Here is a 26,619-nt window from a genome sequence, read left to right as displayed (position 1 = left end):
GTAAAATTAAAAAAGGAAATTTAACTTTGTCATTTTGGACAGTCTATTTTCTAGGATTGCTTTTTGTTCAAAATATATAGAAAATAAAACGTTTGACAAATTCTTATTATGTTATACGTAACAAATCTTAATCATATGTATTTTTAGAAATCACAACATGCAACTAAATTCCATAATAAAAATATTCTTTGGTTTGACACCAAAAATACTTCGAATTTGAAATCCGCTGTATAGTATTTGGCAACAAAATTAATAATAATCAAAGAACAATATGAATATTCAATAACTTAAGATGTCAGATAGATTATTAACTCACCACATTAGTAACATACAAAGCCAGAGGACCACGTCTAAAAAGAAAAAAAAATTAAGATAGTTTCTTCGATTATAGGAAATCGTCTTTTAAATAGTTACAGCACAAAAACAAGAACAAAAAAAATATAAAAAAATAATTAAATCATCTAATATAGAACAAACATTTTTCTTATTATGATATGAATACAAGAATTCTGGAAGTATATTGATGACCTTCTGTTCTAGAACAGTTATTTAGCGAAGTAGATAGGTACAGGTTAAAATTTTGGTTAATGCAGAAATAATTAACTAAAAAGTAAATCATCCCCAAAAAAGCCCGTATGGGGATAATGGAGGTTAAATTCTCCACAATTTTGTGGCCAATGGCATGATGGTCGCACAGGCTATCTCTGCTTTTCAGACAAGCTGGCACCCATCAATTTAAAGCTGGAGGGGGGTGGGGCTTCCTAGTCTTCAAAGTGAGAGTTCAATGTCTTAATCATAAAGCAATCATAGCTCAAAATATTTTACTTTTAAATCTAAATTATAATTCTTTACAATAATTTATTAAAACAAATCAAATGCTTAAAAAACAAAAAACCTTATGGAAAACTTTAAATTTACAAACAAAACAATTTTAATACAAAAAAAGAAGAAAAAATTTGAAACTCAAAATCTGCACATGGTAAAAAATCAGATTACAAAGATCTGAACACTTAAATAAACAGAATTTTTTTTGCCCATCTCCATTAAATTGTGAAAAATGCTAAATACACATGAAGGTCAACCTAAATACTTTTTTTTTTATTTGTACCATTTTTATTCTTAACTTTTATCTCAGATATTAAAATTATTTTTTTTTATAAAAATAAATTTTTTTAAACTTAACTTTCCTTGTTGATAATGTTATGTAAAAATAATTTTCCTGTTTTGAGATTAAATTGAAAGCATGTAACATGAAAATAAATAATAAAGGAATTAGAAGTTGATTACTCTTAACAATCGACATAAAATCAATTTTTACAAAAAAGAAAGGAAAAAAAAAATTATGGTTCATAAGTCTAATGTATATTTCATACATGCATTTAGACATTTGTGAATAAAACAACTAAAAAAAAAAATTTTTTTTTATCATTATTTAATGTCATTTAATAACAAAGAGAATAATACAAACCTATTTTCTCTTTCAATTAAAATTGCAAGAAAGCTTGCCATAAAGCCTGGAAAATATGAGCAATGAAGATAATAGAATTTTCCCATAGCTCTCCTGAAAATAAAATAATAAATTATAATTTTATAATTAGAAACTTTGAAACAGTCCATGCAAAAATTCTTGTCCATTTTTAAAGTTATTTGCTATTTACAATGTGTTTTTATTTGAGTGTCTGAGTTTAGTGAGTAATTTAAACCAAATGATTAAAATTTATGATGTGAATCATGATTTCCATCGCTTCATTTTTTAAAAAAAATATCAATTATTTTAAATATTAACATAAGAAAATAAACAAATAAAAAAAAGTAGTAAGATATTTCAACTGGCTTTTAAAGAGATCTGTCACATTGAAATTATATTCTTGCATGTTTATTCAGTTAAATTCAGTTTCATTCAAAAGATTTATATTTTTAATCAATTAGTAATGTGTCTCTTCATTTAATTTGAATAGGACTTTTTCTTTTACCTTTTTTTTAAAACTTATTTGATAGAGTGCTTCTAACGATCATTCAGGATTGGTGTACATTAATCTGAGCATATACAGTTAGATTAGCTCACATTTTAAAAGGCCAAAACTTACTCGTCCTCCCTTAAATTTTTGGTAATCAATGACAAGCTGAAGAACGGAATTTTAATGCTCTGTTAATAAGTAATATGAAAATTTAATTAAATAAAAAATGAGGTTATTCATAAAAACTTTGCTTTTCTAAGCTATTGAAATCATATTTCCAAACAATCAAATATTAGCAAAATGAAACTTTTTAAACAAAACACAAAAAATGTAACCATTGTACACAATATTACAAACAAAAAAGTCCTTTATATTTAATATTATTTTACCATTAAATAAAATTTACACATAAATGTTTAAAAAAAATAACAATATTGATTTAATATTCACAAGCATAAAATCATTCATCATTACATTCATTAAAAAAAATAAATAAAAAAAACATAAAAGTGTATGCTAATTTTTCATACAGAAAAATAGATATTTTTTCAATTATAGATACAATTAAACAAGGCTTACTTACCTTAGTAAGCAGAATATAAATATAAAAGCAAATCCATTAAATCCCAGGAAACAGGATGATGTATAAATACTTTGGATAGTATTCCAAAATGCGCGAGCAGAAAATTTTCTTTGGAGTATTTGTGTCACCTACATAAAAAGGAAATTTTGTTTTAAAAATATGAATTCAACAGGTAAAATTTATTTAGGTAAAAAGTAGAGTGTGAGGATAAGTTTAAAAGTTATATTTCACTTATTTTCTCAGATTTCCTTTAAAAAAATTTCCATAACTAAATTTTAATAGATTTAGGAGAACTCAGCTTTTAATTTACTTGTAGTGGTAATTAGGCTACATCTCCCACCAGAATTTTATATAGGTATGATAGAATTCGATGGAGTGTTATCACTGGTTGAGAGACTGCTTTGAGAGAGGCCGAAAGAGTTGTATTAAGATCACCGGACTTGAGTGCTCTATTAAGATCACAGTTCCTGGCATGGTCCTTTCTGTTTTGCTATTAGCAGTTGAGTATGAACAGGGCTCCATTGTATGTGATCTAGGATAAATAGCAACAGCCTGAGGAAAATAATGTTGCAGTCACAAATAGCAAGTCAACTATTCACTATGTTCCATCGAACAAAACCCCGTGGCAGAATCTCGGTGACAAGGCGCCATTGTCGCAGAACTTTACAGAGTTCTTGCAGAAAGAATTTTTTGGGGGGGAAGTAAAAAATTTTGGTTTGCTTTTCTGCAGAAATGTACATGTAAAATTTGAATTGACATTGGTTTTCACATGGCTTTGAGACATCTTGATATATTTCAGGCGATATGGGAAATTCAAATTGTGCATTTGATCATTTACTTTTAAAGGCAATGATACTATTGACTTTTTGGCTGTAGTTAGCTTTTGATTTCCACATAGTTTTTAAAACCCAATATTTCTTATTACAACAATCAAATCTTGAAACCAAACATGCATTTAAATAACCCCTTTTTGAAGAGTCTGATTCACATGATTTCGCTGCCGATCTGTTTTTCAGTAATTACTGCTACAGATTCCATCATATTTAACCATTTTTTTAAAATGTGATGATGATTTGCAGTTAAAGTTGTAGTTAATTTACGTCGCACTAGAGCTGCACGATGGGCTATTGGCGACGGTCTGGGAAACACCTCTGAGAATGATCCGAAGAGATGCCATCACAATTTTGATCCTCTGCAGAGGGGATGGCACCCCCGCTTTGGTAGCTCGACGACCTGCATGAGCACTTTATGGTAGAACAGTTTAACGAGGACCAATACAGCACACTCTCGGTCCCTACGCAGATTGATCCAAGTGGTCACCTACCCGCACACTGACCCTAGCCAGTGATGATTGACTTCGGTGATCTGCTGGGAACCATGTCTTAATGATCAGTCCACTACGGGACGATGATGATTTGCAAAATGTGATAAAGGAAGTAATTAGTGTGTTCCCCCCCCATCCAACAAAATGTGAGAATATCCATATAATATTAGAATAAATCAACATAATATTAGAATAAGAAAAATATTATGTATTCAATTCTAAAAATTATATTGTTTTTTTTACCATAAATTAATAACATACATGTCAGTTATTATTGAAAGTATCTTTCAGAAAGATAATAGTGCTAGAGTGTTTCGTCAAAGAAAGCCCAAAAAATTCTTAAACAGGGCATCAAACTAGGTGTGTTCATATAGAGGTGGGCATGTATGTTGAGGTAGGTGTGTTCAGATCACGATCGTGGGTCGTCCATTGGGAGGCTAGGCTACCGACAATTTCAACTGTCATCTATCAAAAATTTCTATTGTCATCTATTTGTGCTGCCATCTGCTAATCACTTCAACAACAACAAAAATATTTTAAAAAAAAGAAGAAAGAAAAAAACATTGAGGATATTAAGTTGAAACCCTTGTTCCATCCACTTTCCTGATCCTTGATCATTACATCATACCTCTGCATTCTCAGTTATTTACCCTAATATGTGTAAAGAAAAAAAATCTAGAAAAAACTGGTGCAGATGCATTACAAACTAATACCTTTACTAATATTGAAATTTAAGGTTAATTCTTTGCACTACCTACATGAAATTTTAAAAATCTCTCTGATCTTCCCTCTCAAATAGTCTTTAAAATCAAATTCATTTTAAGAAATAAACTAAATGACTTTCTTTTCATTAATCAATCTCAATCCCAAAAATATTTTAACATAACATAACTAGAAAAAATGGCCCTATGAAGGGTTAAAAGGGATAGGGTTTAGTAACAACAATTTTAGGATGGGGAGTGGAGGAAAAAAAAAAACTATTTACATATTTCCTTTCAATTTTTTTGATACACACAGACAATGCAAATTATAATAAATAAATGCTAAATGTATTGAAATATTTTAAGCACTTAGAGAAACTTTATTTAATTTTTATATATTATTTTATTTTCAATACAAATTCAGAGGAAGGATTAATGATTTAAAAACAAAAGATCAAATTAAGATTAAGTCAGAAATAGTTATCGAAAAATTAAGAAATGTGAATGAGTAATTAAAACTGAAATTTCAAATTTCTATAATATATATTCCTTTTTTCTTTTTTTTCAAAGCAACAAAATTCTTATTTACACTCACAATTTTTTAAACAGAAACTGACAAATATAAAAAAAAGAAATCAAAATTAGAAAATTCAAATATGTAAAATTCAAATGTTAAAATAATATGTTAAAGAAATTGCGCACTCATTTTAAACTATTCAATTCTTAATAAGAGTAATAGAAAAACTCTTAATACGAGTATACTATTCAATTTGTAATATGAATAAAAATACAATCCAAATTTGAAAAAAAAAAATTTTTTTTTAGCCATTTAGTTTTACTTCAGAAAGTTAATATTTCATTTTCTAAATCAAACATATATAGTAACTCTTCTAATCAAACTATGGAATACAAAACAGAATCTATACATGAAAAATCTGAACATTTGTAAGAGGATTATTTTAAATTTATATCAATAATATTAATTACAGTTGTAAACTTGCTAAAAAATGATAACCTTTTGGTATTCTTATGTTTACTATCAATGTTCTTATCATCAAATAATAATGTTCCTTAATTATTGTTTAAAATCTGACAAAAAAAAACAAAAAAAACTGAACATGTAATAACATAACTAGGACTGGGCTATAAATCGATATATTGCGACATATCGATTTAACGCCTATATCGGCAAACCGATACAGCGACTTTCAATCCAAGCGATGCATCAGAAATCTGATTTAAGCCGTCGAGTGAAGAAGACGATATAACGATATAGCGATACACGCAAGGACTTTCTCTTACGTTCCGATGCCAACTCGCGCTGTGGAAGACGATATTGTTTCGTTATGTTGAGACGGCCTTGACTGATGAGCGGTAGAATCAGAATCACTTTTGAGACCTTATATCGTTATATCACATGTTCGTTTTCGCACCTTCGCGATTTGAAATCGTTTCTTGTAGATTATTTTCAATGGGATTAACTTCGTGATCGCCGTCGTAACCTTGTTCTGAACGCAATCTATTATTGAAAAGAATTTATAAAGAAAAGTTTCTTCATTAATTAGGTAAGTTTTTTATTTATTTTCTGACAAAACTTTTTTTATATTTTTAAATGTGAAAATTATCGGAAATCTAATTTAAGGCACCCATAAGGAATTAAATTACAAAGTAAATAAATTTGTTAGGTTATTTTTTTACTTTCTTTTAATTTATTAAAAACCTTTCGGATAAAACTTCTAATAATTTAATGGGCTTCTATTACTGATTTTAAATTTATAAATCTTGAGTTGTTTTTATTTTTAGAAATAAAGTTAAAACAAAACTTATTTTTTGGACATAAGTCAATAAACTTTATTTGTTCAAAAGAATTTGAAAAGTTTGCGAATTTTATTCATTTTTTTTTTTTTTTTTTTTTATCAATTACTACTTCGTTTTATTAGAGAGTAAAATCATTATTTTTTTTTAATTTTCGTTTTATATTATTAGTTAATTAGCTAAATATATTACCGAATATCACAATTCTTTTGTTTTTATTTTTAAGAATTTAATTAAGAAACTTTGCCTTACTTTGTTTTTCGTTCATAATTCGGTCATTATTTAATTTAATTTAATTATTTATATGAAATAATAATAAAAATAGTGTTTAAGAAGCATTTTTTTTCTAAAATTTATTTAGCTCTTTGTTTTAAGCATACAAATAATTTTTTAACGAACTTATTTTTTAAATTTTGTTCCTATGCTGTTAGGTAAATATATTGATAAATTTCACTTTTATTTATTTTTTTATTTTTAAACTAAGAAATCTTTTGTTATTTGCGTGATCATTTTTAGAAAATATAACAAAACTTGTGTTTACTTCTTCATTAAGAATTTGAACATTACGATCGAACTTAATAATTCTGTAATTATTTACGCATAATAGTACAAGCAAATATTGATTTGTTAAAAAAAGTTTTTTTTTTTTAAAAAAAAAAAATATTTTTAACACTTTGTTTTAAGTGTATAATGAATTTCTTAACAAACTTTTTTTTTAATTTTTTAAATTTTCTTTCAATAATTTCAGCTAGATATCTTTATAAAATTCCCTTTTTATTTTTAAACTGAGAAATCTTTCAGAGAACGAAAATTTTAAGAAATTATTACAAATCTTATGTTTACTTTTTAGTTTAAAATTCGAACATTTTTAATTTTAAACTTCGGCTTTTAGTCAATCTAACTTTTATTTTAATTAAAATATATTTTGAAATTTTAAAATCAGCTTTTGTTTAATAACAATATTTTTTTTCATTAAGGGTGTTTTAGGGGTTAACTTAAATTAAGACTGCTTATACCTTATAAACGATAAAGAAGTGCAAATATTTCATTCTGTATCTACACACATTTTTTCAATAAATATTTTAAGTAAGATTTGTACATCTTAGTCAATTTATTTAATATCTTTCTTTAGCAAAACATATATATTTTCAATTTATAAATTGATTTAAATCAATATGCGTATGAAGTCTTGATAGAAATCTGACTTTCTGTGCCTTAAAGGAAATGAAATTCAAAAATACTATATCGCGATACATCGCTATATCGCGATGCAAAACTGACGATATATCACGATATATAATTTCTAATATCGCCCTGTCCTAAACATAACCAATTGAATCAAAGACATAAAAAGCATTTCAAATAGTTAAGTTACATTAGATAGCAATTACAGAGAAAGTAATCATGAAACAATAGTTTTTGCTAAATAGATGAAAAACTATTTTATTTCTTTAAATAAACTATCCATATTCTATAAAAGTAACTTATTACAATTCGTATAAATAATTTATTTATTTTTTTTTCTGCTTGCAATTTCTTAGAAAAATTGAGAGGGACAACAATTACATTAAAAAATTCAGCCTTTTGTCCCGAAAAGAAATGGAGTAGCAATTAAATTTATTGTTTTGTAGATAGAGTTCCTTGTAACGTGAAAGTTATATATTTTATTCCACTAGAGTGATCTAGAATTGTTTCCTTTTTATCCAGTATTTTTCGTACTGGAGCAGTAATTACACAAAAGTTGGGGATGCATACAAACTGATTTGTAGAACAAACTGTGCAAATTATTCTAAGAATAATTTATTACACATATTCAGGTAGAGAGACTTACTATATCAGAATATGTACCTATGCTTTTATCTCTGCAACACATTCACAACATAGAAAATTACTTAATTAGGAAACAGTAATGACATTTTACCTACATTTTATTTTTCTTAAAAATTTAATTTAAATACAAAATGTGTCTGATACATATTTTTTTACACTTTGCTAGTATTTTAAGCAAAGCATGCCATTAATTATTGAAAATAAATATTTTATTGAGATACATATATTGCTTAAGGATGCAAAAATTAAAAAATTGAGAAAAAAATCATTTTCACAGGGGAACGTTAAACATTTACTACACTATAATTAATTTCATTTCTTTGAAAAAAAGAATGGGCATAAAATGTTTTATACATATTTATCATCTAGTTCTTTGTTTGTTTGTTTTTTTCAATTATGTAACATAACAGTTCCAGAAGCTCTTTGTTAATAAAGAAAAAAAAATCAGATAGTACTTTTAGTCAGTAGTTAGTTTAGAGAAGAATTCCTTAATAGCTTATAATTGAAATAATAATTCATTATAACAGTGCGAGTAGAAAAACTCAACATTAAACAGCCTATCACATTAAATTTTGAAATTCTGTAAATATTGAACTTATTTTCAAAAACTCAATACAGGCATACAATACTTATTAATTATTAAGCAGGCCGTAAATTTTACACAATAAATTCCAACTTATCCATTAAATTACTAAAATTAAAGCATATTTTGGTTTTTCAAAAAATAAATAATTTAAAATTCTATAAGTTTTATTAAAAACCATATTCGAAGCCTCAAAATCCCCACAAAAGTTTTTATAGAAAAATGCTGACAGCTACTATTTACACTTTCGTAAGAGAAGAATGATTTGAAACAAACCATAATAAATAGTAGTGATGGTTATCTGGTTTCTTACCAAATATAAAGGGGCATATAATTTCATTCCTTCGAATAAACAACAAAGACCAACGGATAGTGCTGCTGTATAACATTCTGGTGTCCATGTATGTCCAACTTCGTAACAATTATATGGCAGAGATAATTCCCTTAATTTACTTAGAACAGCCATTATTGCGGAAATAAGTTCAAGTCATTCATAGATAACTATCAGATATGACAGACACCTTCGAGATGAAGCAATAACACATTTAAATGATAATTAGGCACAGTTCAATTAAAATAATTATAAATATCCACTACTCGATTTCATTTATTATTGTTTATATTATTTAAACTTGCAGAGAAAAAAAGTAATAATAAAAAGTTTCTTTTTCGTTGCCTTGACGACAGCAGAATAAGAGAGCTCACGATTCATTTTGATGCCAGATTGACTAACTCATCAGTTTTGCCAAAATGAAATAAATTTTTCAAATCAGTCATTTAATGAAGAAACATACTTTAAATTACAAAGCCACTTAATATTTTTCACTCGGAATCATCTTTTAAGTTATTTCTTATTCCTTTGATTAAAAACTGTAAACATTTTGTTCTGTTGCCAAATCAAAAGTAATCTTTTCATTTCCTTTTTTAACTTCGGCTTCATCTTCACAGAACGCGCCCAATCGCAGGTAACTCTTGACGTCACAAAATAATAATATTTTTTTCATCTCTTCTTGTTTCGTTGTTTGTATGGGGTGGTGGAAGTGTAGCAATTTGCTTTATGACATTTCGGGTTACTAATTAGCAATGGATCGGATTTTATTTGTAAGAAAATTTTCTATATTACAAGGAATCGTTAGCATAACTTTTATTTTTTGTAAATGTTGAATGTTTCTTGCTTTTATTATTGTATCATATGTTCACATAATCCGGTTGAAGCTTGTAATCATATATAAACACTTCCTTCATTATCATTTTATTCTTTTCTTTATCTCACATATATAACAAAGGATATAGTAAATCTTGATAATCCACTTAATTTTATTTATTTTGAGCATTTGTCTATGCTTATATTTTTGTTGCAATTTTTGCATTCATTCGATTGAATTGCAATGCATAAATGATCTCCCATCGATTTAATATTTATAAATAACTATACTCCTTAATGTTATCGTGTAATGCTACGTTCATAACTATGATTCATGATAGTTATATTTTTCGTGCAGGTGAGATTAGGAAGTGAAAAAGGAAATAGGATGCGAATAATTGCGTTAGTTGTGTGGGTTTTGAATCAGTTAAACTTGAACAACTAAAGATGAATGTTTCATTTTATACAATTTCATGTTTTAAAGAAATTTTCCACGGCTGTTTGGGAACTAGCCTATTTGGGTAGCAGTTAAACAAGTGCCTTACTCATTTTAGAAATCGGAACTTTTAGTAACCACATTTTTTTTGTCAATGAAGATGGGTGAAGTGTGATGTTTGCTGTTAGAGACATTGCAGGCATGCACTAGCTAATTTGTCACCTGCACCCTAGTACATTATCTGGTCTTTTATTTATTAAGTTACTAACTTAGTAAAATGCCAATAATTGCTCTTTTTTATTAGGCTTCAATCCATATATATAATTGGTGTGAAATGTCTGATAAAGTTTCTCTAGATAGTGTAATAACCTGCTTAATTGAATTGATAGTGTTGGTTATCATTAAAGGGTTTCTGACAGTATAGTTCATGTAAAAAAATCAAATTGTGTTGTTAAAAAAAAAGAGGTGATCTTTTGACTTATACTTTTTAAATTTTTAGGCTTCCTTTATTAAAAAATTTCTGTTAAAGTTCTTAAAACTTTGATGGCAGGAACTTTAAATTATGATTATTTTATTTTTTGTAATTTTTTGCCTTATTTTATTTTTTTTAACAAGTTTTTTTTTAAAGAGAATTCTATTTACAATTTATTAGAATAAATAAAGTAAATGTATCTTTGTTTCCAGGTTAAATTTTTTTTTTTTTTTTTTTCAGTTTAAAAATTTTCAAGTGATTTTAACCTTATAAGAAGGAGAAATATTGAAATTAATACTAGCGAAGGTTATTACTAACATTATATTCTGTTGTTGAAGAGAGGTTTATTGATTTAGTTATAATTATTTTGATTTTTTTTCCATATTTTTATTTTATCTCTTCTTTTTTGTTTATCAAATGAATTGTTTCAATGTATAAACTCTACAAATTCGTTGTAACATTTATATGTTAATAAAGAACTTTTCTTTAAAAAAAAAGTTAGGGGTCATATGCTTCGTAAAGAAAGGCTTAAAATTTAGAAGGAGCGAAAAAAACTTAAGAAGGCTTAAAATTTAGGAAGAATTAAAATTAGATTCAAATTATCAAAAAAGAAAAAACTACAAAAAATCGGTAAATAAGAAAATAAATAACAAAACTGGGAAAGTGAAGATTTAGTTGGCAATTTTTCTCCTAATCTGATTTTATGTAAGTACAACCTCGAATATTTTAAATAAGGTACAACTAGTCAAGTTATCATTTTCATTTTGTGAGATAGCTTTGTTAATTGAGCTTGAAGTCAAAATATAAATATTTTCTTGATTAAAGTCAATCCTTTGCTCTAAATATAAACAAAAGCCAGTTCTGGAAGAGGTTTTTCCCTTTCTCAAAACATACACAAACAACTTTTTACATAATAAAATTAGGAGAACCTCTTTTCTTGCTTTTGAGATAACCTTACTTATGAGGCAAACATAGACAGACATTCAAGCTAAAACAGCTAGGAGGCTCTGCAATCTGCTGGATATGATCAAAATTCTTAAATTAATGATGTTCATTATTTTATTTATTTATTGGCATCAATAAACTATAAAAATTAAGGTAATTTTTTTAATTAGAATAGTATCCATTTGATTTTAATATTGCTAACACATTAAATAAATATTTTCCAGTTAAAGACATGTATGAAGATATTTTAACATTTATTTTGCATTACATTTTACCTAATATTGCTCAGTGAATGTTATTAATCTTCTGTAAGCTAACGAGTATTTCTGTTATGATGGCTCTACCTATATACAGTGAAACCTCTCGGGAGCGACCACCCACAGTAAAATGGTCGTTAATGGAGGTTGGTCATTCTTAGAACTTACCTCCATTGACTTCAAAATCGTTATGAAAGATACACGATTTTTCACAAATTATTTTAGTTCTAGTCAGTGTTAATTTATTGGCAAGGAAATGCCACTTGTATTGGTGTCATGAAAACCAGATTGATGAATAAAATTTAGCATCCATAAAAAAGACCTGTACTGATATAATTATGTGTAAAAAGAAAATTACCAATTATGAATGGGAGAACTATTTTAAATAAATAAACAATTATGTTTTTGTTTAAGTTTGCCTTTAATTTTATACCATAAAAATTAATTAACGTTAAAAAACGAGAAAAGGTTTGTTTGTTTGAAATGCGTATTTTTTTTTTTCTAAAATAACTTCTCTTTCAAATTTAACTTTCCACCCTAAAAAATAAGTCATGTAAAGCATCGTCTTTAGTGCACGCTGACTGCAGCATGAGGTAGTCGATCGCTTTCAGAGATTGTGAAAAAGAACTCTCTAACTAAAAGACTCACACAAATATTTTGAATACATTTCAATCTACAGTACAGAACCCGTTATCCGGAAATCAGAAAACCGGAAAACCAAAAAACCGGAACGAAATTCGATAAATTTTCCCGCTATTTTTTTTTTAAAAAAAAAAAAAGAATTTTCCTCATAAGATTTTAGGATTTTTCTTTCTTTTTTGAAAGATGTTTACCTTACCATCATTTTGGAAATAATCATTAGTGTATTACTCCATCATTTTTTCTTTTTAAGATTATTTCAAAAAAAAAAAAATTTTTTTTAGTTGGGTTTAACAATTAAAAAAAAGGACTTTTTGTAGCGATTCAGAAAACCGGAAAAATTAGTTATCCGGAATAGCGATGGTCCCGATCGTTCCGGATAATCGGTTCCCTACTGTACTTATTTGTTTTGTTAAATTGTTTTATTTTGATATTTTTTCGTGTTTCCTTATTTGACCTTTTCTGCTTTTGGTGCAGATATTTTCTCAGTTGCTGGAAGAGGTTTTAATGATGTCTCCTAAAATTTTTCTGCAACGCAAAGTCTATGGAAAAAATTCTGTGTCTCCCAAAAGTGGTCATAAATAAAGATGGTCTTTTTTGGAGGTTTCACTGTATATAAATAAGGAAGGCAGTTTTCTTCACATCTTTCCATTGATCACTATAAAAACCTATAATTGAACTAATTGAAGCATTAGAATTCCTTTTCTTGCAAAGACAGTTTTGAATTCACATATCTTATTTTTCAAAATTAGTTACTAAATAAATTTTTTTTGAAGTTGATAATAAAAATAATCTCAGTATTGACATTTATTTTTTATAATATTCTCATGTCAAAAACTCGTTTTAACTATTGAAAAACAAAATAACAAAACTCGTTTTAGTTGAAACTATCAATGCATGCATTGATAGCATCAAAATGCATTTTTTATATTAAAAATGCGTAATGAAAAATATTCAAAAAATTTTTTGCAATACTTTATGTCATTTTATTTATTGCTGCATAAGGATATTTTATTTTATTTTATAACTGTCGTTGAACAACCAACCCAATTTTGGGTTCACAGCTACTAATGTTCAACTCCGTAGCCTTGTATTCTGAGCCCAATTTAAAAGACAAGGAAACTCCTAGATCAAGTATGGGGTAAAATTTTTCTTTGTGGGAGACTTTTTGATGGAACTAACGCGCATTTACGTTATATGGAGAGGAAAACCACCAAAACTTCTCACAGTTAGCCTGACAGCAAGAGGACTCCAACCCATGATCCGTCTGCTACTGAGGATATTCTACGTCAGCACTGTGATTGGTGCAGAATTCATATCGACCAGCCATTGCGGGATTCGAGCCCGGTTCACCTCATTGGAAGGCAAAAATTCGATCCTCTGAGCCACCTCGGCTCTGATAAAGATATTGCAGACCTCGTATGGCCAAAGAAATAATTAGGAACTTTTCTTGAAAAAACTGGGTCTATGTCGCAGGCCGAAGACTTCCTGTGTACAAAATAGTAGCTGATGCACGCTAAATCTGTCCTCCAAGTTCCCATAACAAATCAATACCTATGGGGTACTGGATCGGATATTGATTGTGCTCTGGTTAAGATTAAAATTACAATCTGCAGATGGGTTGATTGTGTGAATGTGTCCTCCGTGTAAAACAGGCAGTGACGTATGTGTGTAACAGAAGTCAAGTTCTTGTTCATAAATAGGGTCTCTGGGAAAAAAGAAAAATACCTCTCTCCCTCTGCCTTAGATCTGTTAATATTGACATGCGGCATAAGACAACAATAATGGACTAAAAAGAGTAATGTAAAGGGAAAATTAATCACTAGACAATAAAATATTCCATTTTTAATTCCATATATTTGTTTTGTTCAGAACGGTAAGTTTTAACAAAAAATTTTATTAATTATATTTAAAAAAAATTTCCAGAACAAGTTTTATTTTATTTTTCCAGAAAATTTTATTAATGAAGCATTGACCAACTCATAATAGTTTGGCATCAATATTTTAAAAGATTTAAATGATACTGTTACATAAAAAAATTATTTGTATCCTTTAGTTAATTTTCTCTTGTACCAATATTTAATTAAAATTTATAATTTAGTTCAGAACTTCCTTAACAAATAATTTTAAAGTAGGGAAACAAAGTGAATATGCTACTCAGAATTTACGTTCAAAAGCGATTCCGTGGATAATACCTCAATTCCATATTTAAAAATTCCGGGATATGATTATTAAACTGTTAATTGGAATTGTTAATTTTTAAAATCACAGGAAGGTGGAAAATTAACAATAGTGAAACTATTCAACTCCACTCTAAAAAGTTGCTGCATTTACTGAAAGTAATAAATTAGCTCATACATTCCTAAATTCGTGAAGAAGAAAAAAATCTAAATGCAAAATTGTTGTTTGAGTTTTTTTCCCATTTTTGATACAATAACTGAATTCCCAAAACGTTAGAAACAAGGAATCTCGCAGCTAAGGCCTGAACTATATACAGGATGGTTCTAAAAAGATGGGCAAAATTTTAGGAAGTGATAGTACACACCCAAGCAAGCAATTTTTATCAAAGAATGCATGATCGAAAACCAAGGTTCGAAAAAACTCGGGGATTTTTGAAAAAACCCAACCCGCCTGGGTTTTATTGAAAAATCCCGGGGAAATTTGGGTTTTATTTGAAAAAACCCGGGGAAAATTGGGTTTTTTCATTTAGTGCTCATAAATTTTACTGCGAAAATATTTTTATTTATTAAATAGAGTTGTATAAGTAAACACTAAAATTTCATCTGACTTTTACCTGTAATAAAATTAAACTGGAATAAATATTTAATGGTCTTCCATGTTTTTATAATACGATTAATAGAAAGTGAAATTAAAATTACGTATAATTATAAAGAGTATCAGTTACTTGTCCCTTTTTTCAAATATTTAGATAAATATATGCATTGTTAGATACATTTTAACTTTATAGTTTCAAAGGACAAATTAATCTTAAAATTATAAAAAAGCATATATAAAAAGTTATAGCTTATTTTTTTTAAAATCAGAAAATAAAACTTTAAATTTGTTTATTGTTGTTTAATGTATCACTTAACAGAACTTTTTTTTGTTTGCTTTCAATATTTTTAAACATGATTAAAAGAAACAAAATAAATTGTATTCAAATGAAATCTTAAAAATAATATTTAAAAAATCTTAAAAGTAATGTTTTAATTTTTAACTGTTTTTTAATTGTGATAAACTTTCTCCAAATAGTTAAAAATTGTCAGCAAATGTTAAGAGTTAACTTAAAAAAAAGGTCCATTTTTTCCTTTATTATTATTATCATACAACAGATTCAAAGTGTCTACATTTCTCTCTTCGATGGTGATACACTTTTACGAGTTTTGTAGCTATATCTATTCCTCATCTATTTCGAAGTTTACTCTGCACCAAACTGAAAGTTGAAAAGTGTCTTTCGATAGAGACAGAGGATGCTAGTGCTGAGTGCAAAGAAAAAAGAATTGACAGAAATTTTGTGGAAGCTAGGGATTTTATTTACTTATTTATTTATTTTTTGCCATAATTTACTACTATTTTTTGATGAAAACTGTTGAATAACAGTGTCAAACATCATTGATTTTGGAAAGTATTCAGGATCGGAAATTTTGAATGCCATAACACGTGGCAGAAATTCTGGATGATGCTTAGAAAGACAGTTTTCTGCTAATTGGTCTTGTTCATCATTTAAAAATTGTCCCCTTGTTTTGGGATCCAGGATGCATATGCTAATAAATGATGTGGCTGAGCAGCCTGATTGAATCTTTTTACAAAATGTTTATGGGGTTCTAATTCATCACATGTTAGTAAGTTAATTCATATTTCAACAGCTTCTGAAATTGAAATGTTTTCTGATTGAAGCTTTTTTAAAGCTTAAGAAACAATTGATATCTGTTTTTCCCAATTGATAGTTTATTGGTGAATCCCAACATTATTTAATATTTTTGACATATTATTATTAGATTCATTTTGATGTTCAAGAACAATCTCTTCATATTTATGGTAATTATTGGCAAAAGCTTTTACGTGCTCATAATATGAATTCCACCTAGTATCATTGGGTCAGTCATCAAGCAGTTTTTTTAATTTGCCCATCCATGTGCTTGATGCACATTTCTAAAATATTTGTTAACTTCAACGATATGTCCAATGATAGTATTAGGAGATACTTCTTTTTGAACCAAATTAAAAAAAAACAATTTGTGAAAAAAAACACCAAGTGGGTTTTTTCAAAATGGGCCCACTTGGGGAACCCTGGTTATATGTAGTTTATATTAAGTTTAAATAACGCATTATCACCAATACATATTTGAATCTTCTTTATTAAGTACATTACATTTCATAATTTTTTAAATTAGGAATTATAAAATATAAAAGCAGTAATATAAAAGGAATAAGTTTATTAATCTTTTTGTTTTCACACACATTTATTTACTATATTTATTAAACATATGGATATTACCTATTATAAAACTATAATCTGTAAATATTCATAATCAGTAAAAACTAAAATTTCATTTGACTTGAGTTAAATAAAAAACTTAAATAAATATTTAATGGTCTTACATGTTTTTATAATAAGGTTAATAGAAAGTGAAATTAAAACTACGTATAAATATAAAGAGTATCAGTTACCTACTTGTCCCATTTGTTTTCAAATAATTAAACCTAGGAAAATGATTTCCTTTTAAGATAAATAATTTTAAAAAGTTCTCTTATAAAAAGTTTTACCTCTGTTTTTTTTTTTTTTTTTAAAGCCAGAAAATGAAACTGTTTAAATTTGTTAATGTATCACTTGGTAAAAAAAAAAAAATTGTTTCTTTTCAATTTTTTTAAACATATGAATTAATAATAATAATCTGTTTATTAATATATAAAGCATGCAACTATATTTGAAAAATTGATCTTTTCAGAGTATATTATTTAAATTTTTATTTGATTTAATATTATTAAAATATTACTTTTTGAAAACACCCACTTGAAGTTTTCAATAGTACCTACTATAAAATTATATGAAGATTCGAGTTTCTTTTACTTTACTAATATTAAAAACTTAATCATATAAATCATGCAACTCTATTTGACAAATTTATGCTGCACAATAAATTATATAAAAGTAAATGCAAAACAGTAAGTTTTAGTAAAAAAAAAATTTGTTTTGAAAAAACCCACATATCGTTCCAAGTGGGTTTTTTCAAGGTGGGCCCGCCCAATAAAACCCGGGCGGGTTTTTTCAAAGTGGGCCCACTTGGCGAACCCTGTCGAAAACTAAACGCAAAACCAGTTTTAGTAAAAAAAAAAAAAATTTGTTTTGAAAAAACCCACATATCGTTCCAAGTGGGTTTTTTCAAGGTGGGCCCGCCCAATAAAACCCGGGCGAGTTTTTTCAAAGTGGGCCCACTTGGCGAACCCTGTCGAAAACTAAACGCAAAACCACTTGAGAGCGTCAAAGTTTATGTTCTCATATGAGGAAAAAACACACAACGAACGATGAAGTTAAGTTATAAAAGCAAATTTATGTTCAATAAATGTGATTACAATAAGTGTTCAAAACAGTGGCCGGCAGCGGCTATGCACGCAGTACAACGGCGAAGAAAAGATAGCCGAACATTCTGAAACACACCAGGCATATCACGAACTTTCCGCAGTAACTCGCAACAGGAATGGAGCTTTCACGTTTGCATCAAACAACTTTCCAAATGCGCCAGCACCTTTGCGTTTTGTTTTCAACCATGCATTCTTTGCTAAAAATTGTTTGCTTGGATGTGTACTATCACTTCCTAAAATTTTCCCCAGCTTTTTAAAATCACCCTGAATATGTTGTTAGTAGACTGTCACTAATTGTCACTAACATTTTGACAATTGAATTTTGTAGTTTTTCCTTGCACTATTAATTAAAATAAAAAGATGTTGAATGAAAAATTAGATGTTTTGAGCACCAACGAATTGCAAATTGGAAGTTTCTGGACAAAAAGTTATAAATCAAGACAAATAAGGACAAAATATTTTTTGTCAGGAATTTCAGTATACCCAAAATTTTATTAAACCTGAACAGTACAAACCCTGATATTGTAACAACTTAAGGCTCTGTGTTTAAATAAATGGGGGGGGGGAGTAGTTTGTTCTTCATTCAACCATCTTTTACTGTATCATATGAAACCTATTTGCCATTTTTGTTTCTACTAAACCGTTTGATTACTAAAACATTGTAGCCTAATTCCTTTAGGTCATAAATGTATAGTCTGCTCATCTAAATTTTTGTATGGTATAGTATTTTGTAGGTTGTTTTGTCATTTTGAATAACATGTTTATATTTTTAAATTGTTTTCATTTGTTTTATATTTTATTAAAGGAAAAGATTAGGTGTTGTCGAACATGTTGACGTTGACTAAAGGATACTCAATTATGTGCTAATGTCATATTGAGGATGAATATAGAAGGTAGTAAATTAGTTTGTCTTTTTTAATGTTGTTCAGTTATTACTTGATTTGTCTAAAAGTATTTTCTTGGTAGAAGTCTGACCAAGTTTAAGTTGGCATAATTGAAAATTAAAGTTGTGAATGAAGGAAGGTTTCATTTGTAATAGGGTGTCAATGATTTAGATCAAATTATTTATGTTAGTAATTTTAATTGCTTCATTTTTTAAAATAAAAATAGTTTAATGTTTATAAAGAGAATATGAAAGGAATATATAAAGAGATCATGTGTAATATTAGTTGTAATAAAATAATTTTGAATTTTTTTACACAAGCATTATTATCTATATTAATTACTAAAACAAATGAAGAACATTGAGCTTATTTTAAAGCATTGCAAAGATAATTGATAAAAATATGTAGATGACAAATTATGAATTTTCTTTACCTTTTTGTATTTACTGTCAGAATGCTTTTGTAATTAGGATACTTTTTTTTTCCTCCCTTGAAAATAATTATGTTAAACATTAAAAGTTATCAATGACGTAACTTTAGTAAAATATTCTTGGATCTTATGATTAATATCTTATATAATAATTATATAAATTTAAATTGGCAGTAAAGTAAAATAAAAAGTCTCCTAGAGATCTAATAACTTTAAAACATTTGATATTCACTCAATAGTTCAATTTAAAAAATAAAAAAAATCTGATATATATAAAAGCTAATTTTTTCATACCCTGTTGAGCAAGAACTTTCTACTATTCCTGCGAACTCATAGTGCATAGTATTAAATGTAATATCAGAGGTCAGTACAGGCAAATTTACTACCGTTTAGCAGTACTTTCACAAATTCAACTTTAGGAAAAACTGTAGTTTCACAAAGTACTTTTGTATCCCATAATTAACGATAAATCCATATTTTTACCACATTTTTTTTTGATATTTTAATATAATTTTTAATTTTCACAAATTATACCTAAATTTTCACAAAATAGGTACCTCACAGAAAAACCCAGACAGATCCCTGAATATATTTTTCGTTTATTAGATACAACAGAGATCTAATAATCTGAGTTTCTGTCATCAAAGTTCTGCTTTTTCTAGGGCAAATAAAAAATGTTCATTTTTGGATATGACTAATATGCTTTATTGCAGAGGAAAGAAATTTAGATATTGAAAGCCTATTTTAAAAATACCTGATAATAGATTTTCTATGTAGGTGCAGTAAATTTAATTTTATATATGGATGACATGTATTGCTCTAAAAAATGTCTTTTCATTGACAAAAAAAAAAACTTACTACAATTTATATCTATATCTTAACATTACAATTTATTTATAAAGCATGATTATCCTTCTTTTAAGCTATATTCTAAAACTTACTGTCTCTTTGAACAATAGTTGTATTGAATATATTCATGTAATGATAAAAATTTCTTTTTTTGAGTTGGCATCATTTTAAACTAACTCAGATTACCAAAATTCTACAGTAAATCTGTAATCTTGATCAGTTTAATAAATTAAACCTGGTTAGTTTATTCAGCTTATTCCACAAAATATATACTTTTTTTTATTTGCAACCCATTAAATCTTTTGAATAATTGTAATTTTTTTACATTATGGAAATTTAATTTAATTTTTTTAACCGGTTGCTTTCAGAGAGAGAGAAAAAGATTTTCTCAGCTTGAAGGCTGAGGAATTTTTTTGTGAAATGGATTTTAAATAGTGAAACATTTGTATTAAAAGGTGTTTGTGCAAAACAAATCTTTAGTTCAACAACTATGTTATCAAATTTTCCTTTATGAAGCGAAATAAAACTAGGCAAGCAGAACACATTCAGATTTATTATTTTTTTTTAACTAGTAGTAGTTAAAAAAAAATGATGATAATTTATTTAATGAACGACCTGAGAATAGGCATTATATTTTGGTTAAAAAGGTTTTGAATTACTTAAAACGGTTCTAAAGGTAAAGTTTTGTGATAAAGAATTCGAATTTTTAAACTGTAGTGTAGTTGCAAACTGAAGAAATGATAAAAGAGGTGATTATCACCTTTTCAGAATGTGAGATTATGTTCAGTAATTCTCTGATATTATAGAAAAGCAAGAAACAAAGAATTGTTGGGCTCTTAACATGTGATGTAGAACTACTAATTTTGCTGAAACTGTGAGAGAATTAAGATTGATTATAAATATGTTAATTGAAAATTTTTTGTTAGTGCTCTTAACTGTTTAAATTGTGGTAAATCATCAAACTAAACTAAACATTCAAATTGGAAATTTTCTTTTGTTAGAGATATGATTTAATGATAAAATTTTAAAGACAATGTATTATTATAATGATGACAATATTTCTGATTTCTTAAAAGTTTTTTCACCATTTTCTTTGATAATAAATTTGTTTATTGAGCTTATTTTAGTGGATATAATATTGTTTTTCAAAAAGTAAAACCATTTTTGCAGGTTTTTAATTGGTGCTACAAAGGTTTTTCTTTTTAATTGTACCAGACGGCACTTGAAGTGTTCTTCAATTGCTTGTCTCGTTGTTAATAAATATTACTTTGTCCTTAGTTCTCTTGGAAACAACATAACTGCAAAATTCATGCCCCGACTACTCTATTGTTCTACATTGTTACTCGCCATTTTGCTTTCGGTTTTATAAGTGCAAATTGAAAACTACTCTAGAGCTCCACTATGTTGCTGAACCTGTTATACACTATGGGGAAATAAAATTTGTAGAATACCACCCAATTAAATCTTTTATTACCACCATTTAAAGTATAGTACATAAAATTTTCTCAGGTACACTATAAAAAATAACCATACTGCTTTAGGCAATTCCATGCTGCTTTAGCATTGCTGATATTTTACTGCAGTTCCACCATTTAGGGTGTGATATTTTCAGACTTTAAAAGCATATAAACTTAGTTAACAAAAAAATTGGGCAGTTCTTATAATTTTTGTTACAATAATGCTGGGTGTCATGTTCACTTGCTTCAATTTTTCATAACTTTCATTGGTTTAAAATATTTTTAGAATTTGAAACTGGCTGTTAGGGACATTACAAATATGTTATATCCATAACAGTGGGTTTTTAATTCCTTAAAAAAAGAATTTTATTTCTAAAATCAAAAGTGCATGTAAATGACACCAAGACTTCATTTTCAAAAAAATTTATAACCTGCTTAAATTTTATCTACCAATTTATAATTTTTTAAAGTCTTCAAATGTGACATTCATAATATACTTAATTGATTGATTTAAATTGCGTTCTTTACAGGTACCATAATGAGAAATTGTAGGTAGCTGTTGTTTTATAATCAGTAACTGGCCATCCAATGGGTAAGTGCCTTTCGTGCTGTCCAGCTACCCAGTCTGTCATCACTCAAGCTTGCGATGAAAAATTTACAGACATTGCCAGAAATGCAGAAGCTGTGGAAGATCAGCCAGGCATGAGTGATTTTCGCAGATGCGACAAAGGACGCTCCGAAACTCGAATTATAGTGAACAATTGTGCAGAATCGAACGGCAAAAATCTCAGCTTGACTGAAAAACTTATCTTTCCAATTTTAAGTACAGCATGTATTGAAAATAAACGCTCTAGTCATTCTAACCGAGAGTATTCTGAAAACAAAATCCTTACTTTATTCGAGCAGTATAAAGATCCTAACGAAAATGCCATTCTTATCGACGGCATCGAACACTTTTGCCACGATCTCAACGTCCCACCGGATGATTATCGTATTTTACTGTTAGCCTGGAAATTTAATGCCAAACATATGTTTTGCTTTACTAAAGAAGAGTTTGTAAGTGGATGTCGGAGCTTAAAAGCGGATTGCATCCAAGACATCCAGGTGAGGTTTCCCGAAATGGTTTCTGAAGCGCGTTGTCCAGAAAAATTTAAAGACTTTTATCGCTTTACTTTTAAGTTCGGATTAGAACCCGAGCAGAGAGTTTTAATGTCTGAAATGGCTATTCAACTTTGGAAGTTGGTGTTTTCAGATAATGAACCTCCAATATTGCAGCGGTGGCTGAATTTCCTAGAAAATCACCCTAGTGTTAGAGGTATCTCCAGAGACACGTGGAACATGTTTCTAAATTTTTCCGAATCTGTCGGCGACGACCTCAGTTCTTACGACGACACTGCCGCCTGGCCAAGCTTATTTGACGATTTCGTCGAATACGAAAATGACCAAACTAATCAGAATGTTGTTCCAAGCAAAGAAAAAGGTATTTTAGACGTTTAGATTAACTTGTAGGAGGTGACTTGTACATTTGTACTTAATAATTCTGCCTTAAGGTAACTATTGTGATATAATTGTGACGTGTTTGTGCTCTCCTCGTGATATTCTTTACGCTTTCACTTTTATGATGGCTATGGCTGTTTGTTTTAATTCTCTAAGTGTTTCTTTACATGCAGCTGCTAATATTTTTTAAATGAGTGGAATGGATTTTTTATTACGATTTATGTGTCCAGTGCACCTACTGCCAAGTCTCAGTGCCTTTATTTTTAAATTCTTAATTATATTGTTTTAAACACTAGTTTGGGAAATTGTTGAATATGTGGTGTGCCCCTGTAAAGACTACCTCTTCCTCTGGATTGGTGTATTTCTGTCAAATTAATAATTATTTATCATTGATCATTAAACCAGGGGTGGCATTTTGTCCAGAAGAAACCCTATTTCTTCCAGTTCACTGAAAAAAATGGAAAAAACAACAAATTGTATGAAACTAAAGATAACTCATTGTTTACTAATAAGTATAAGTATTCTAAGAAAATCTGAAATTTAAACAAATTATTTATATAGTACCAGAAAGTTTTTCTTACACTTTTCTAAAAAAAATAGTAATTTTCATATTATTTAACAGTCGTTCGGAGTATTCATAATTAACAACATTCAATTATAAAAATTAGTAAGTGATGTTTTAAATTACTTGCATTGATAAAATTTGATTGATTTTAAAACAGTTCTTTATATAATTGAATTTTACTGTATGCTCATTTCTGTAATTGAAGAACCTGTTATTTTAAGAACTTCATTAAATTCATATTTCTTTATTTTAGTTTTCGCTTATTTGAAAATTAGTTTAGAAATGGAATTGCTTGGAAATTAAAAATATTACGTTAACTTGATCGCAATTATACTATTAAAAGAAATTGTTTTAATATTTGATTTTTTTTTCTTCACTTTGAGCTGGAAGAAACTTATTTTTTCCGAAATTTGCCATCCCTGCAATACTCATAGTTCAATCATAAAAAAGAAAAAATCCATATCAAATGGGTATGGTGACATATTTTAATGTCTCTGTTTAGTGTTTCCTGTAATAAACAAATTATTAAGCCATTAAACACAATTGACAAACAATGCATTTTTTTTTTTTTACATTGACTCTTATTAACATTGTATTTCTTAGTTGAATGGCCCCATTCATAGGTGCAACTACTTTTTCTGCTCTATATACGTGATAGAACTCTTAATAATTTAATTTTTTGTAAGTCTGCGACTTGCTCTGAACTATTTTTCTTTCATAAAGAAGAGGAGAAATCTTTTATGAACCAATTGTATTTCAGCAAATAACATTTGTAAGAAATGAATGTTCTAAATAATTCTACTACAAATGATTATTAAATGGAAATTCCTTTACAGAAAATAGTAAGATAACTTATTCATTCAAGTTGCAACTCTAATTTATTGTGAGTTGTTAAATTACTTAAAAACTAACTAAATTTTAACCTGAGTATTTTATAGGTATTATGTATCATATGTTGCTGAAAGTCCATATGTTAAAGTTTAATTACTTGTTTTTAATCTCATTGTAGTTATATACTTTTTAAAATATCATTCTTTTGTTTTAAAACTTGCCTTTTGATCTTTCTGTCTTGAAAGAATGAAATTTGCTGTATTTTTGTTAAATTTAATTTTATTATACGAATAAGCTAAATAAAACACTCATTTTTTAATGCATAGCCTTTCTTTTTAAATACTTGTGAAGACTTCACTCTGTTTAAATAATCTGATATTCAAGGTACATTTTATAATTTATCAAGATGTATCATAATCATGGTTTTACTTGAGCTCAACAAACCACAAAATATAATTTCTAACATAAGTTTTGTTAACCAATCCTAACAGTAAGAAGAAGAAAATAATCTACTGAAAAATATAGGCTGCGGCGCGCTGAGATGTTAGGCTGTACGATGCATATTTCTTGATTTTATGCTCCTGAAATTGTGCTGAGCACTCGTGGAAAAAAATAAATAATGAAAAGATTTATAATAAAAATATTAATCAATATTTTAAGTCCATTTTTTTATAAAATAACTATTTAAAGGTAAAAAATCTATTGTTTCAAACAAAATGTTCTCAAATTTTAGTGAAACGAATATTTAATTTTTAATTACCTATAATTTCATAATTAGACTAAAATTCTATTCTAGAGAAAATAGTTTGCTTGTACATACCAAGTATTTTTCTCAAAAACTCAATTTCATTAATAAAAAAAAAAAGTTTTTAAAAATTTAGTATCCTTAGTTGTCACTTGGATGCCCTTCGTCCCCTCACTGNGGTTTAAACTGTCACATGTCAAAAACCTGCCAACCCTGGTTGTCACTTGGATGCCCTTCGTCCCCTCACTGCAATGCTATTGAATGTGATATATTTTGTTTTTAGGTTACCAGCAGTATGTTTTTAACAAGTATGAATTTAAAGGAATTTTTTCTGTTTTACAGTAATAGTAAATGCTATAAAAGTCAAATATTTTCACTTGCAACAACGATTCATTTAACCATTTTAAACACATCTATTAAAATTATACAATCTACTTATGCAAATTAATGTTATATTACAAAATTTTATTACTTTTGAATTTATGTGCAAATAGTAATTTAAGAAAGTAACAAGATTTTTTTTTTTTTTCAATTTTCTTTCAAGACAAATTATAAAAAAAAATTGCTTACCTGAATTAGATATGCTATGCCAACCGTTTGAATTTTATTTCTCTATTGTGACAACAAAATTTTAACATTCTTGTTTTTACTAACATGATTTGGATTACTGTTACATTTGAATAGTTAAAACACACAGAAGGCGTTTAAGTTATTTTCTTGCAATTTAAATGTGGATCAAATGGCTGTGCACATTGTCACTTCTGTTCGCACTTTATTACAAGGAAAAGTCTTAGAAAGTTAGAAGGTTCAAAAGAATGTTGTTCTATGTATAAAATTATCTATTTTTTTGCAATGATTCCTCATTAATCTATGGAAGATATTTTTGAACTAAAAATTTAAAAAGTCATCATTACTGTTTTTTTTTTAAATTAAGGTGGGATTTACCAACAGTTGCATTAGAATCCAGCAATGATTCTGAATAAATCCTGTAAATGAAGCGTTACTAGCGATAGACTATGAACAATTTAGTTAAATTTAGCAAAAACAAGTTGTTTTTTTACCAAGAAAAAACATTATGGCTAAACTGCACA

General features: G+C 27.8%; 2 protein-coding genes across 2 annotated transcripts in view; one reads left to right on the top strand and one right to left on the bottom strand.

The window, feature by feature from the left end:
- Positions 1-9,761, bottom strand: part of LOC107436327 (transmembrane protein 135) — a 29,092-nt gene extending 19,331 nt beyond the window's left edge. The window contains exons 1-4 of the mRNA XM_016047994.3: positions 9,108-9,761; positions 2,542-2,669; positions 1,469-1,561; positions 317-350 (exon numbers count right to left, since the gene is read on the bottom strand). Of these exons, the coding sequence (XP_015903480.1) occupies positions 317-350; positions 1,469-1,561; positions 2,542-2,669; positions 9,108-9,260 (408 nt within the window). The 5' untranslated portion in view covers positions 9,261-9,761. The remainder of the gene's footprint in view (positions 1-316; positions 351-1,468; positions 1,562-2,541; positions 2,670-9,107) is intronic.
- On the top strand, positions 9,726-25,102 carry LOC107436328 (defective in cullin neddylation 1 domain containing SCCRO3). The gene is made up of 3 exons (XM_016047995.3): positions 9,726-9,895; positions 19,076-19,163; positions 22,421-25,102. Exon 3 carries the CDS (start codon positions 22,479-22,481, stop codon positions 23,385-23,387), a length of 909 nt encoding a protein of 302 aa, XP_015903481.1. The 5' UTR covers positions 9,726-9,895; positions 19,076-19,163; positions 22,421-22,478; the 3' UTR covers positions 23,388-25,102.
- Positions 25,103-26,619: the final 1,517 nt, after the last annotated feature.

This window comes from Parasteatoda tepidariorum, chromosome 1, assembly GCF_043381705.1.
Source record: "Parasteatoda tepidariorum isolate YZ-2023 chromosome 1, CAS_Ptep_4.0, whole genome shotgun sequence".
In the NCBI taxonomy this organism is placed as follows: Eukaryota; Metazoa; Arthropoda; class Arachnida; order Araneae; family Theridiidae; genus Parasteatoda; species Parasteatoda tepidariorum.
Note: the sequence above shows the minus strand (reverse complement) of the source record. Positions and strands in the feature narration are given on the sequence as shown.